The following is a 12,881-nucleotide window of genomic DNA, read 5'->3' as shown; positions in this document are numbered from 1 at the left end:
GTGGCTATTATAAGCAGAGTAATCAGAAACACTGTGCATTGTGAGAAAAGGAACCTAAAATGAAATTATACGTGGCAACCCATTAATTTTCCAGCACGGCCAATAGGTGATAATATGAGATAGTGTAATAGGCAGCAGGGTAAAATCTGTATCAAGAAGTTCTTAGCATGCTGCATTTTGATTTTGGTGGTGATCTTGAGGTGTCATAAGACACACATGCACCTCTGAATTACAGGCATCTAATAGTTCCCTCATAAATCTTATCAGAAACATTTTCCAAGAAAGCTCATGCAACTGATCAAATATGCTTTCTTTGATAATCATCTGAACAGGTAACCACAATACCAAAAATGCAGTGTATATATTTAATTACCATAATTACATTACAAAATATAGGCCGCAGGAGTGAATGAGTACACAGAAACACCAAGAATACCTGAAAGGTTATTTAAAGTTATATTTAAACCCAACTAAAATATGTTTTTCATCACCTTAATCTTTCACCTTTTGTTGGGAAACATATTACCTCCAGCACAAGTAGCAGAACATTCTGACCAAGGTAGGTGATTCCATGCAAAACTGACTTCATTGTCACCACTGCCAGTGCGAGAGATGGGAACATTGAATTTATACCTTATCCCCAGGTTCTGCTCCTGTAGTAAAATCTGCAGTTGAAAATAACTGGTTATACCATTAAAACACTTGGGAAGAGGACAATAAGCTTTAAAGAAAGGCTGAATGTTACTATAACTTTGCTTCTAGGAAACAGTTTTAAAAAATAGTGCAGATGTTTTCCAGAGAGTAATTACCTCAGTCCTTCCCAACAACTGAGTAGACTACCGTTTTCAAATGGTGCTTTGCATTAAGCAAAGTCCTTTACGTCTTGCAACTGAAGAAAGGAGATTATTCTTGTGAAAATCTCCATGCCACAAATATTTATATAAAGCTCCCCTCTTTTTTGAAGCTGTTTGTTATGGTTGCAGGCCCATTCTGTTAATGTATGTTTTATACTGCTGGTCTATGACTGTAATAAATGATTGATTGATATGTTGCAGGAGAACTGCTGTTTGAGAAATACGACTTTAAAGCCGTTTGGAAGAGGGGTCAAAGGAAGAGCAAAATCATGCTGTAGGGAGGATAACACTTGTGCCTGACAGAGGCCAAAACTCACAATCAAGAAATTGGATTGACATTTTAAATTTAAATTAAAAAACCCCACATTTCTATGGTTGAGGTCACACGTGCCAGAAAAAACGGGGGGGGGGGGGGAGCACGCATATTTGGAGGAATTTGACCCGCAGTTGCGTAATCACACAGCCCTAGGAAGCTGGGGCCCCGCCCCGCCACTGCATGATCAGACACAACCGCAGGTGAGTCGGGGTTTTTTTTTTGTCGTTTGTGTCCGATGCACTTAAACGAGGAATCAATTAATCGCATCTCTGCACTGAGGGCTCCCTATGGAGTTTTCGATGATGTGCATACTGAGGGGGGGGGACTACGGCACGGAGTCAGGATGGACTGATCAGACCAGACCATTCTGACGTCATAAGAGCGCACTGGAGCAATCAGACAGGGGAAAGTCTGTCTGTGGCCCATCGCAACCCGTTTTCTACCGGATCTTCCCTGGTGTCTTTTAACTCCGCTCCTGCAGCAGAGCAGAATGGGTTGCTGACAGCTGTGGGGCACTTCCCAGATGTCGTTGTCTGACCGTGCCCTTTAAATCCGCCCAGCATTTGCGCCTATGGCAGGTCAAATTATGCGTATGATTGCAGCCCAAGTGGTTTTTAAAAAAGAATTCCAACACTAGCTTGCCAGACAAGAATTCACATTTATGAAAAGGCAGTTAAATTACTTTACCATGACTATGAGGTTTTCTGAGATGGGTCCTAAAGCTTCCAAAGATTCTGGTTCGTCTGCTGGTCTCTTGTAATGGAAAGCTGTTCCAGCAACATCGAATTTTCTAGGCCAGTCAATAGTCCAGGCACCATTAATATAATAGTCATCCTCTTCTGATTTTAAAGCTTTAAAAGAGTACAAAATACTTAAACATATGAAGCAGCAAATATGTATAAGGAAGGATAATGTCAATGAGTAACGCGTTGACAGCAGCATGTATTCCAGTTTTTAAAATAAATCTCCATTTGTCTCTTATAGATTATAGATCTCAGTGAGCTAGACTCAAGCCTCTATTGGGCAAATGAAAGGCACTTCATATACAGAAGAAGGAGGTAATTTCTGACAATTTCCCCTTCCTACTGCAGCACCCTGTTCTATGTCCTCTGTTGTTCCCAAGAGTCCTCCAGCATCCAGGAGCAGCATTGAGGGTGGGGGCAGGAGGCTGAGATACAAAAAGGGGATGTAGCAAAGATCTGTCCCATGAGCAGAACCTCAATTGCAGTTCACTGGATTCAACACAGTGTATACATTGCACATAAATTCGTATCAAGACAAAATATAGTATTTCAGGACTTCCCTTAAATATTGGCTCAGATGATTAAGAACACAAAAATGGTATAGTGTAGAGTGGCAGAGGGGACCGATTTGCCTAATGTTCAAATTTTATGGTCACTATCTAAATATAAGCTAGTTTCTCATTATATAAATTTTAAAATATCTGAATTTCAGAAAACCTCCAATTTTGGTAATCAAAATTTAAATTTGAAAATAATATTTTTTTATTTTTAAGATGAAATTATAACTCTAAATCTCAGTACCTCAGAATTGTTTGAATCTTTATACTATAGTAAAATGGACTATGGCTAAGCTCAATCCTTAGTAATGTGAAAGTCAAAGGTGTTTTTTAGTAGTATGCTGCTAAGTATAAACCTAGGTGCTCAAGCTTACATGAGAAAATTTCAGTGCACAGAGGTTGTGTTTATCGATGAGTAAGATGTTACGTTGATGTTTTAAAATCTACCCTTTTTTACTACTGGAATCATATTCTTTGGCTTACTTCTTTCTTAAATACAATAAAATTTTATTGATTATTAAAAAAAATCTCTCAATGGCTTTCATTTTGGCAGGCATCAAATATGAAATCTCAAACTGCCTGCCTGTAAAATACTTTGTACCATTTCATGTCTTCTTTCCAATGCCATTGCATACTAGCTATTAAATACAATCAAACATTAAATACTACTAATATGCCAATAATCAAATACATGTCGTACAAATATGAATACCAATGCATGTCAACCAACAAATAATAAAGAGTACTAAATAACATCTCTAACTTAAATATCAAATACTGAAATTTTACACCACTGGATTCAACTATGTTCAGGGTCTATTCAGAAAAATTGTAAGTATTCAGAGAATGCTAAATTAAATTTACAAGAGGAGGATTTTGAGTAGGATTTTTAAAAATAAATTTATTTTCGCTCTACTTTCTAGCATGGTTCCAATTTAAAAAATTGAGTGGAAAAGTACTCACTCAATCTTTAAATGCATGTACACACTCAGGACCATTCCTTTGCGAACACCTAAATCCTTGTCTTCCGCAGTATGATCTATTTTTAATTTTTTAAACAATGTTACTTTCCAGATAGATTGTACATGTTTCTAGATTATTCTTTTGTGGGTGTAACCATGTAACTCTAGCTGTCCAATTAAAACAATTCTTCTAGTACTTTGTAAGTTTTGGTATACATTTTACAAGAAAACAATTACATGGATTAAAAATATACATGTTCCCTTGTCATCTAGGGTGCAGTGTTGCTGAGCAACAGGGGATTTTGTTGTTGTTGTTTTTTGCTATTACAGTGCGTGTCATTGTGGCTGTGGATAGTCTAGCTCAGGGCTTGACAAATTTTCTTTGGCTCTACGAGCCAGCCCTAAAACCTAGAAACCAAACTTGTTTTTCAGTCTTCAGAGTTTTTTATGCTAATTACCATATTTTATAATTATTGCTACCACAAAACCTAATTCTAACTTCTTCACAGTTCCTTATAATGTTATTAAAGCTATGTGTAAATAAATATAGGGATACCCTGGTTGTCATCACTACTACAAAAAACTAACCCTTAACCCTAGCCTAACTTTCCCCTTATTTCTTCCATTATTGCTTTAAAAGCTCCATTTAGACCCCGGTCACACGGGAGGTTTAGCCCCGCAAGAGGGATGGATCAGGGGCGCAGCAAACGGGCGCGATCACACCGCAACATCTGGGAAGCGGCGCCCACCTGTCCCCGATCCGTCCCTGAAGGCCGATAACGCACAACAAAAAAGAACCTACAAAAGAGCAGTACCTACCTGAAACGCCGCAGCAAGCGCGGCCGTGGGATCGCCGGCGCGCCTGTCTTCAGGAGCATTCGAGGTTCCCGGCAGAACTGCGCATGCGCACACATGCGCAGCCGGCTGCCTCGCTCTCCCTTTCGTGGCTTCCCCCCGGCATCTGATGGTGCCGGGGAGCAACTGCGTGGCGACTCAGGGGATCTGTCTGATCCCGCCACCGCGTGTCTCTTTTGGTGCGGCTCTAAGAAGCCGCACTTTGGCCACGTCATTTCCCCCCATGTGGCTGGGGCCTAAAGAGCCAGTCTAGAAAGCAACTGGTTAAGGAATGAATTCATCCACCATCACTGAATGGTGTAAACAAGAACTTCATGCGCATGTATTTTTATGCCATACAACAAAATATATTCTGATGTGAAAAAGCTTTGAACTCCTCACTGAGAGACACTACAATGAAATCACTGCTAAAAATACTTGGCACGACAGTGAAATTTCTAGGTGCCATGGCGATCTGGTACCTGGGATTTGTCAAGCCCTGGCCTAGCTTGGGGCCCCAGTCCAGTGAAAAACACTTGTGTTGATTGTGTTGAAAAACACTTGGATGCAAAGTCATTATATAACTGCTCTAAGACAAAGAAGATTTCAGATAGCACTCAGCGTTTACTATATCATTGAAGAACAGGAGCGATAGGCAAGATCACCAAGCAAAATTATTCATTTTATTCACCTTTTCCCTTTTTGCTGTATGACCCTTGGTTAAATGTTAGTATTCCCATCCACCCTTCCCATTTCTCAGGCTCTATTATTTTATAGTTTATATTCACAACACTGCCAGTAACTTGCAGATAAGATATGGCATTCCTCTGAATCAGTTTTTCAGAATCTACTAATGCAAGCGTGTGCCACTGCTCTCAAGTTGAACTGTCCCTCACAGCTTTTCATTTCCCTGCTTATTGCCCTGCTGCCTTCCCATACCAGTTTCCCCATTTTCACATCCTATGCTTGTTAGCATTGGATTCCTTGTTATCTGGAGGACTGTGATTCACACCAACAAATTGCATAAGTACCAGACGTTTACTTCCAAGCAACCCTAATGAAGTTTTTATATTTAACAAAAAAGTATCCTCTTACCAATGTAGTTCTTTGACACTGCTACTTCTTTGATTTCAATGTGAACTGAACCCTTTGGAATTTGAACTACTTCCATGTAGCCTATAAATCAAAAGTGAACCTTATTTTATTATTAATAATCTACACTTATGCTTGTTTCTAGGAACGGCAATATAAAACAGAAAGGATTCATATGGTCTGAACAGTGTTTCCTACTACAATGAATATACATACTAATGATTCTGCCATGTTAAATCACAGAGTTGAAAGAAAGTGAAACCACGCCAAATCCAAACTCCCAAATTAATTTATGGATCCTTCCTCTTCACTGTTTAAATCACACTTCATGATCAAACCGCAGAATTGTGAAATACAACAAATAATATTAATTATACTACTAATTTAATCTACATTTACTTTTTTTTGTATAACTATTCATTTCATGGCAAATCTTCCCTTATGGCTGTTGCAGGAAATGATCTAAGGAAGGAGAGATGACAAACAGTTGAGTGAAAAGCAGACCACAACTAGGGATGGGCATGAACCATAAAAACGTGGTTTGGTTTGTGGTTCACCCACGAACTGAACCACAAACCCCATAAACGCAGTCGACTTGCAAGAAAGCCCTTTTAAACATCTGAGCTGCAGAAGCAGTTTATTCCATGCAGCTCAGCTGTTTAGAGCCTGAAACAGTTGAGCTGTGGGAGCAGGCTGCCCCCCATGGCACAGCTATTTCCAGTGGCTTTTGCGGGGAGGAGAAAGCAGGGGTTTAAACCCCTGCTTTTTGCTCCCCACAAACCTCTGCAAACTGCCTTAAAAGTTCATGGATGTTCATGGCCGGGCTGCAGTTTGCAAACTTCAGTTCAATTCGCGATCCATGAACCCATAAAAACTGATCACGAACAAAAGTTCATGAGCCGGTTTGTGCCCATCCTCAGCCACAACTGCATTAAATGTTAACTAGAAATAGAAACAGTTCATAGAGGAGCTAGCAGAAAATCTGTAACATCCAGCCCAATTGCTGGGTAGGTCATTATAGCAGAGAATGACATCAAGGGGAAATCATTGCTGCCTTTAGTCACCTCCTATACATCTCACATGAACAAGATATGACCTATAATTTCCAACTCACCTCCTCTTGGCAATGTATCATTGAAAAAGCCTTCAATAGATTCACATGTACTTCCATCTCCTCCACACACCCGGCACCTGTCTTCTTTAGCATCAGATCCCAAAATATTGTCACATCCAACATGCTGAAAATTAAAAAAGGAGTTCTTTTTTTAAAAAAAAGAACTTTAAGGGTGAATTGATTGCATTACTTCCAATTATAATTGTAATTGAATCTTAGTTGCTTTCCATGTATTTTTCTATTTTATTGTGCTAATAAAGAAATAAACAATGCCAGCTTATTACTCATATTATGGGAATAGCTTTTTTAAAATTTTAGAATTATCTGAATATCATATTAAAGGTGATGAAAATGTTGATTATAGTTTTAATATTTTATTTGTATTCCATTAGTATTTAAATATTTAGTAAGAATAAAATTTAGATTTAGACAAATGATTAAGACCATAGTCAGGTTTTGACGATGATGTAATTATAGCGTGGATGCCTGTTCAACTGCTAAAGATGTAATCTTTTTATTGTTAGGATTATTGCTAACATTAGGTAAATTTTTGTCTGCTTCTATATTTGAAATATGTAATACATCCATTTGATTTTACTTGTTGTATATTATTTGATAAACTTGATGAATCAATATTTTCCCCTGCCCCCTCTTCCCTTCTGTATCCCATTTTTTGAGAAAATAAAAAGAAAAGAAATAAACAATGACAAGATAAAATGACAATGATAAAATCAAAGGAATTCTCTTACACAGTGTCTTACACCTGAACCTTTCTGTGGCATATCACTACATGGCTAATGACAGACAGTATACTATGTCACAGCACAATGTATGTTATGCTTCTGTAACACTGCAGTGACGTAAGGTGGAGCAAAATAAAAACTAAGTTCTTAGTTGCTGATACAGCAAAATTTATGATCAGTTTGTTAATTTTTTTTAGGAAAAAACAAAACTAAAACCAAGAAGTGGTTTAGTTATCTCTTTTCCTGATATAACGCTAATCTTCATTAAAATACACAGATAGACACAGGAAGCGAGAAAGAATGGATATATTTGGAACACAATTCAGAACCATGTGTACACAGCATTCCAAAGACATTAAGTATGACCATTATACCCACTTCAAGTTTTTGATAAAGTAAATAAGGAAGACTGGCAAAAGAACTGCTAACACTAAAACTCTGTGAAAACAAAGGATGAGTACCACAGACAACTCTTGAGCCAGAGAAAATTGTTGTATGGAAATGTTTAAGTTACTTTGTTGTACTGCTAAATAATTCATAGAACTATAAAGATGTACCTTGCATTCGCCATTGATACAAATATCCAAAGAATCTGCATTGCACTGTGTTCCATCAATAACTGCAGGGGCACGTTCAGTGTAAAAATTGTAACCTTCTGCTAAGCAGTTTAGTGCACATGGCTTAACCCCACCTAAACATTTTTAAAAACACAGGATTAATCCTATTTCCAAAGAGACACTCATACATCCATATACTCATTATGTTTGGAGCCCAAAAGTGCATTTTCCATGACAGTCCTGCACTCTTTTCCTAGTCCTCTGACCTCCTCACACTTGCGATACCCTCTTCAGCCTCTAACCTCTCTACTTAGTCCACCTCTCTTGAGCCCATTGGGCTTTGGGTTAGGGACACTGGGAGATTTCAGAATTAGAATTCTAACATTAAAAATAAACTCTTGTTAATTAGTACAAATTAAATATTGGTAATGTCTCATTGGAACCATGTGGCTGCATATTGGTCTAGAAGTTCTGATGCCTTTCAATAAAGAAATATGGACAGACTACATTTACTGCTTATCAGCAGAGGGGAGGAACAGAGCGGTGGTAGTGGACCAGATAAGCCATTTTCTCTCCTGATCTGTTATTTTTAGGCTTTCTTGAAAACGATCACTGAACAAGCAGTCGTGGAAGACTTAAGGCAGAGCAGGAGCAGGTTCACCATGAAAACCAACACAATGTGCACTCTGAGCAATGTGGTTTCTTCCATGTCTGTTGCTTTTGGAAAAGGAACATTAAAGAACACCAAGATTCTCTGGTACTAGATCAAGGATCAAAATGGCGGCTCCTTGTGACAAGCTGCGTATTTACAGTTCAAATGAACCCTAAGATCGCCCTCCTCATGGCAGGGATCTAAATGGTTACAATGGAACATTTCACCATTCCACATTCAGCCTTTAGTTGTCAACACAATTGTGTTATAACACTACGCATGCACAAAAAAAGGAGGTGCCATCCGTGATGAAACCTATGATGGAAAGGCTATGCCATAAAAAATCCTCCCCTTTTCCAAGGAAGGACAGAATAAATGAAGTGGGTTCAGTGGAAATTCAAAAAGAAAAACACCAAAGGAAATGCCCTTTTGCGGAATGGGTACAGCAAAGTTGAAGCAGCAGCTTGGGAATTCTACTTGCAGAAAATCAGTAAGCCCACTGTGCAAAGGTCTGAGTCCGCCCCTCTGAGGCAAGCAAGCAAATGACGTCCTGATAAGGGCTGCAACATGCAATAGCATGGAATAGGCTCCTGGTGCAGCTGAGGAGGCAAGAGCCACCCCTTCCAGTAACACACCTGCCACACCCACGGCCTGACTCCGGCAGGACCCTTCACACAGATCAAGCAGAAGTAATTTGCATATGAGTGCTGGCTAAGGCCTGCTGAGTTATGCACAGGGCTGACCACTGGCTCATCATGACTGCCAGCTCAAATCCAAGCTGAACACGGTGGCAGTGCACGAGGAGTCCTTATTCCTGGCACCTGAATACAGATGCAAAAAGCAATGAATATTCTTTCCAACATCTACCAGTACACATAGAGGCTTCTCCTATCTATAGCTGGATCATACCCATTATTATCAAACTACAGATTACCTCCTGTATAGGGCTTCCAGTTGTAATATTTTCCTCGGAATGGCATATTGTCAAAGTCTGCACACTGCTTCTCTCGAAAATCACGGGCCCCAAAAGGACACGGCTAATAAAAATTAAGATAAAATATAATCTCGATTAATGAATATTAAGAAGTATCATTTATTTACTTTGTTTATACCCTGCCTTTCTCCCCAATGGGATTGTATCATCATCCTCTCCTCCATTTTATACTCACGACAACCCTAATAGGTAGGTTAAGCTGAGAGCGTATGACTGGCTCAAGATTACCTAGCAAGTTTCCATGGCAGAGTGGGGATTTGAACCTGAGTCTCTCAGATCCTAGTCTAATCGCTACACCTCACTGGCACGACTAAAAATGGGTTCAAAGAATTTCTGTGTGTCAGGATCTTTAGCATTTTATTTTAAATTAGTGGCTTCTACCATGGTCTTGACAGGGCCATTAGCTGGGATCTTAAAACTACCCAGCGCTTTCTGGAGGCTGGCTGAATACATTAGTCTCTGTAGGTAGACCACTTAAACTGACCCCTCACTCCTGCAGAGGATTGGCCTTGAAGAAATAATAGTCAGACCATGGCACAAGGTAAATCTCCAATCCTCAGAGTAGCCCTGCCCCCACTGATTCAGAGCAAAAAATTGGTTTTAAGTATATCCTTTGTCATGATCACATGAAACGTCCTTATACTGAATCAGGCTATCTGTCCATCAAAGTCAGTATTGTGCAGTCAGTCTGGCAGCAGGTCTCCAGAGTCTCAGGCAGAGGTCTTTCACATTACGTCCTACCTAGTCCTTTTAACTGGAGATGCCAAAGATTGAACCTGGGACCTTCTGTATGTCGAGCAGATGCTCTACCATTGAGCCACGGCACCTCCCTCATCATGCACTGGGCCTGTCATTCAATTCTATCTTATTAGCCATCATACAAATATTAAGCAATCCTGTGTATTGAATTCTGTTGCTGAGTCAGAAAATAATAGTGAATAAGTTACACTGACTGTAGACAGAACAGATAGCTGCTCAAGCAGAGAGAACTAATCAAATCACACAGATGATAGGAGGAATACCTGATGTTACTTGTGGCCTCTGATACCTTTGTTTTCTAGTTCATTAATTAATTGAAATGTTTCTAAACCTAAAGCCGTTTATAGCAGGTTATAACAGAAATCTATACCAATTCAAAATTTAAAGCCCCAAACAACCAAAGTAAAACTAAAATAAAAATAAATAAATAAAATGCAAGACCTAGCAACTGAATTGTACACACTGTCATTGGTTTGGTCAACTATTCATCCTGTTATCCTCAGTTTTACCATCAGCACACATGTTATCAATCAAATAACGTCCTGAAAAATCTTTGATCAAAAATATATCTGCTAGGAGTTGTCTGTGTTGATTCCAAAACGATGGAAGGGTTCAAAGAAAAGGCAAAGAAAATAAATTCACTGTTGAAGCAAAAGAGCAGCCAAAGGGGAATTTTGTTTATGAATTGTAAGAACCTTAGGGAGTAATTCTTGTTAAATTAGAAAAATAATACTGAATGCTGACACAAGACAAAACCCTTCAGAAATCAGTGGGTGTAAGCAACACATTTTTCATGTAAATAATGACAAGCACACAAAAACTGTGGCCTTTAATGCACACATTAATCAAATTTCTCTCCCTCCAAAGAGTGATGAGTAATAAGAGATTACATAAATTCTGAAAATGAGTCTGTCTCAGCAATTTTGTGCTTCATGAAACACAAATTAATTACTTTACAACCAATGGCTATGATTTTTAATCACTGTTAGAGGTACAGCACAATTCAAATTGCTGGACGTCAGATTACTTTTATATTTTCTTCATGATGTACTAATTCAAAACATATATACACATTTAAAATGAAATGCAGACCAAGCACTTTTAAGAAGATGAGTATTAAAAGATAAAAGGTTTAAATTCTTTAACTAGGGAAAACATTAACTGACAGTATACTGTTGAAGCTTTCTTTAAAAGAGATAGCTTTTGGTTGTCCTCATGCTTTCTCAAACATCCTAGGACCATCCTTAGCTTCTACACAGCTTTTCCATGTGAGAAACTCTCTACAAGTAGCACACATTCCAGTCTTCCAGCACTGGTACTTGATATATGGCTTCATACTTGGAAGGCGTCAAATTTGTCAGGGCTTTCCTTTGCAATTTCTATGTTAGCACATAACTAAAACAACAGTCTCTGAAGAAACTTGTAATACTGGGGTGGGGGGACTTAATACAGTTAGATTTAACATTATATGCTACCTCTCCAGAGACTTATTTGGGGTGGTTAACAAAGTATAAATAAATAAATAAAATAGTCAAAACCATCCATAAAATAATGATAAAGCCCCTGTCAAAGGGCATAAGCAGCATAAAAATAGCAACAAGACATGCCAGAACTTAAAAACAACAGTCATAAAACAGCAGTATGAAGGCCATTAAGAGATTTAACTTTGAATTACTCACATCAGTATTACAGGATCGGTATCTTTTCCTTTCTCCAAGGCAATATTTTCCTCCACCTGAAGGTCTGGGAGAATATATAAGTCATATGAATATTTATATAAAAAAGAAGTAACCATTAAAAATTAATAGAATCATCAGTGCTTTAACAACTTGGTTCCAGTACAAACTAATGATGTACCATGTTTTAGCATCAGGGTAAGATAAATTAAATATGGAGAATTGAGGTTCAAGAACAGTCTGGTGTTCTCTGATGAATAAATGCCTGCTTCTAAATTCAATCACACAACTTTATATCTGGCAAAATAAATCATGTTGCTTGTAGGAAATCTCATCTCCAGTCTGTACTGGAAATGAGCTGGGGGGGAGAAAAAACAGGGGGGGAGGCTATTTCTTCCGGAAGAATTTGATCCGCAGTTGCACAATCACACCGCCCTTTAAAGCTGTGGGCACAGTCCGTCAGTGTGTGATCTGACGCAACTGCGTGTGAGTCCTTTTTTGTGTGCTGTTTTTCCCCCATGCGCTTAAACGAGGGATCGATGAATCGCACCTCCGCACCGAGGGCTCCCTATGGAGTTTGTGATGATGCACATACTGTGAAGGGGGGAAAAAACAACAGCACGGAGTCAGGATGGCCTGATCAGACCATCCTGATGCCATGAAAGCGCGCTGGAGCGATCAGACACAGGAAAGTCCGTCCATGGCCTGTCGCAACCCGTTTACTACCGGGTTTTCCCCGGTGTCTTTTAACTCTGCTTCTGCGGTGGAGCAGACTGGGTTGCCGATGGCTGCAGGGTGCTTCCCAGATGTTGCTGTCTGATTGCACCCTTTAAACACGCCCAGCATTCGCACCTATGTTGTGTCTAATCGCAGCCTCAGAAGGTTACCATTCTACAAGATACCATGAATCCATTCAGTTGAACAATGTACATGCCTTTACTAATAGAAACAACTGAGCCTAAATAACTGTGTTTAACTGAATGTAGTTAATTAATTTCATTTTATTTTTATAGTGCATGGAATGGCTA

General features: G+C 39.0%; 1 protein-coding gene across 1 annotated transcript in view; it reads right to left on the bottom strand.

Moving 5' to 3' along the window:
• ADAMTS6 (ADAM metallopeptidase with thrombospondin type 1 motif 6) overlaps positions 1–12,881 on the bottom strand; it is a 191,021-nt gene that overhangs the window by 34,780 nt on the left and 143,360 nt on the right. The window contains exons 13-19 of the mRNA XM_015410253.1: positions 11,857–11,920; positions 9,359–9,461; positions 7,773–7,906; positions 6,473–6,596; positions 5,362–5,442; positions 1,858–2,021; positions 527–665 (exon numbers count right to left, since the gene is read on the bottom strand). Coding sequence (XP_015265739.1) covers positions 527–665; positions 1,858–2,021; positions 5,362–5,442; positions 6,473–6,596; positions 7,773–7,906; positions 9,359–9,461; positions 11,857–11,920 — 809 coding nt within the window. The remainder of the gene's footprint in view (positions 1–526; positions 666–1,857; positions 2,022–5,361; positions 5,443–6,472; positions 6,597–7,772; positions 7,907–9,358; positions 9,462–11,856; positions 11,921–12,881) is intronic.

Source organism: Gekko japonicus, unplaced genomic scaffold, assembly GCF_001447785.1.
Source record: "Gekko japonicus isolate JY-2015 unplaced genomic scaffold, Gekko_japonicus_V1.1 scaffold179, whole genome shotgun sequence".
Lineage (NCBI taxonomy): Eukaryota > Metazoa > Chordata > Lepidosauria > Squamata > Gekkonidae > Gekko > Gekko japonicus.
This window is presented reverse-complemented; position numbering and strand designations above follow the sequence as displayed.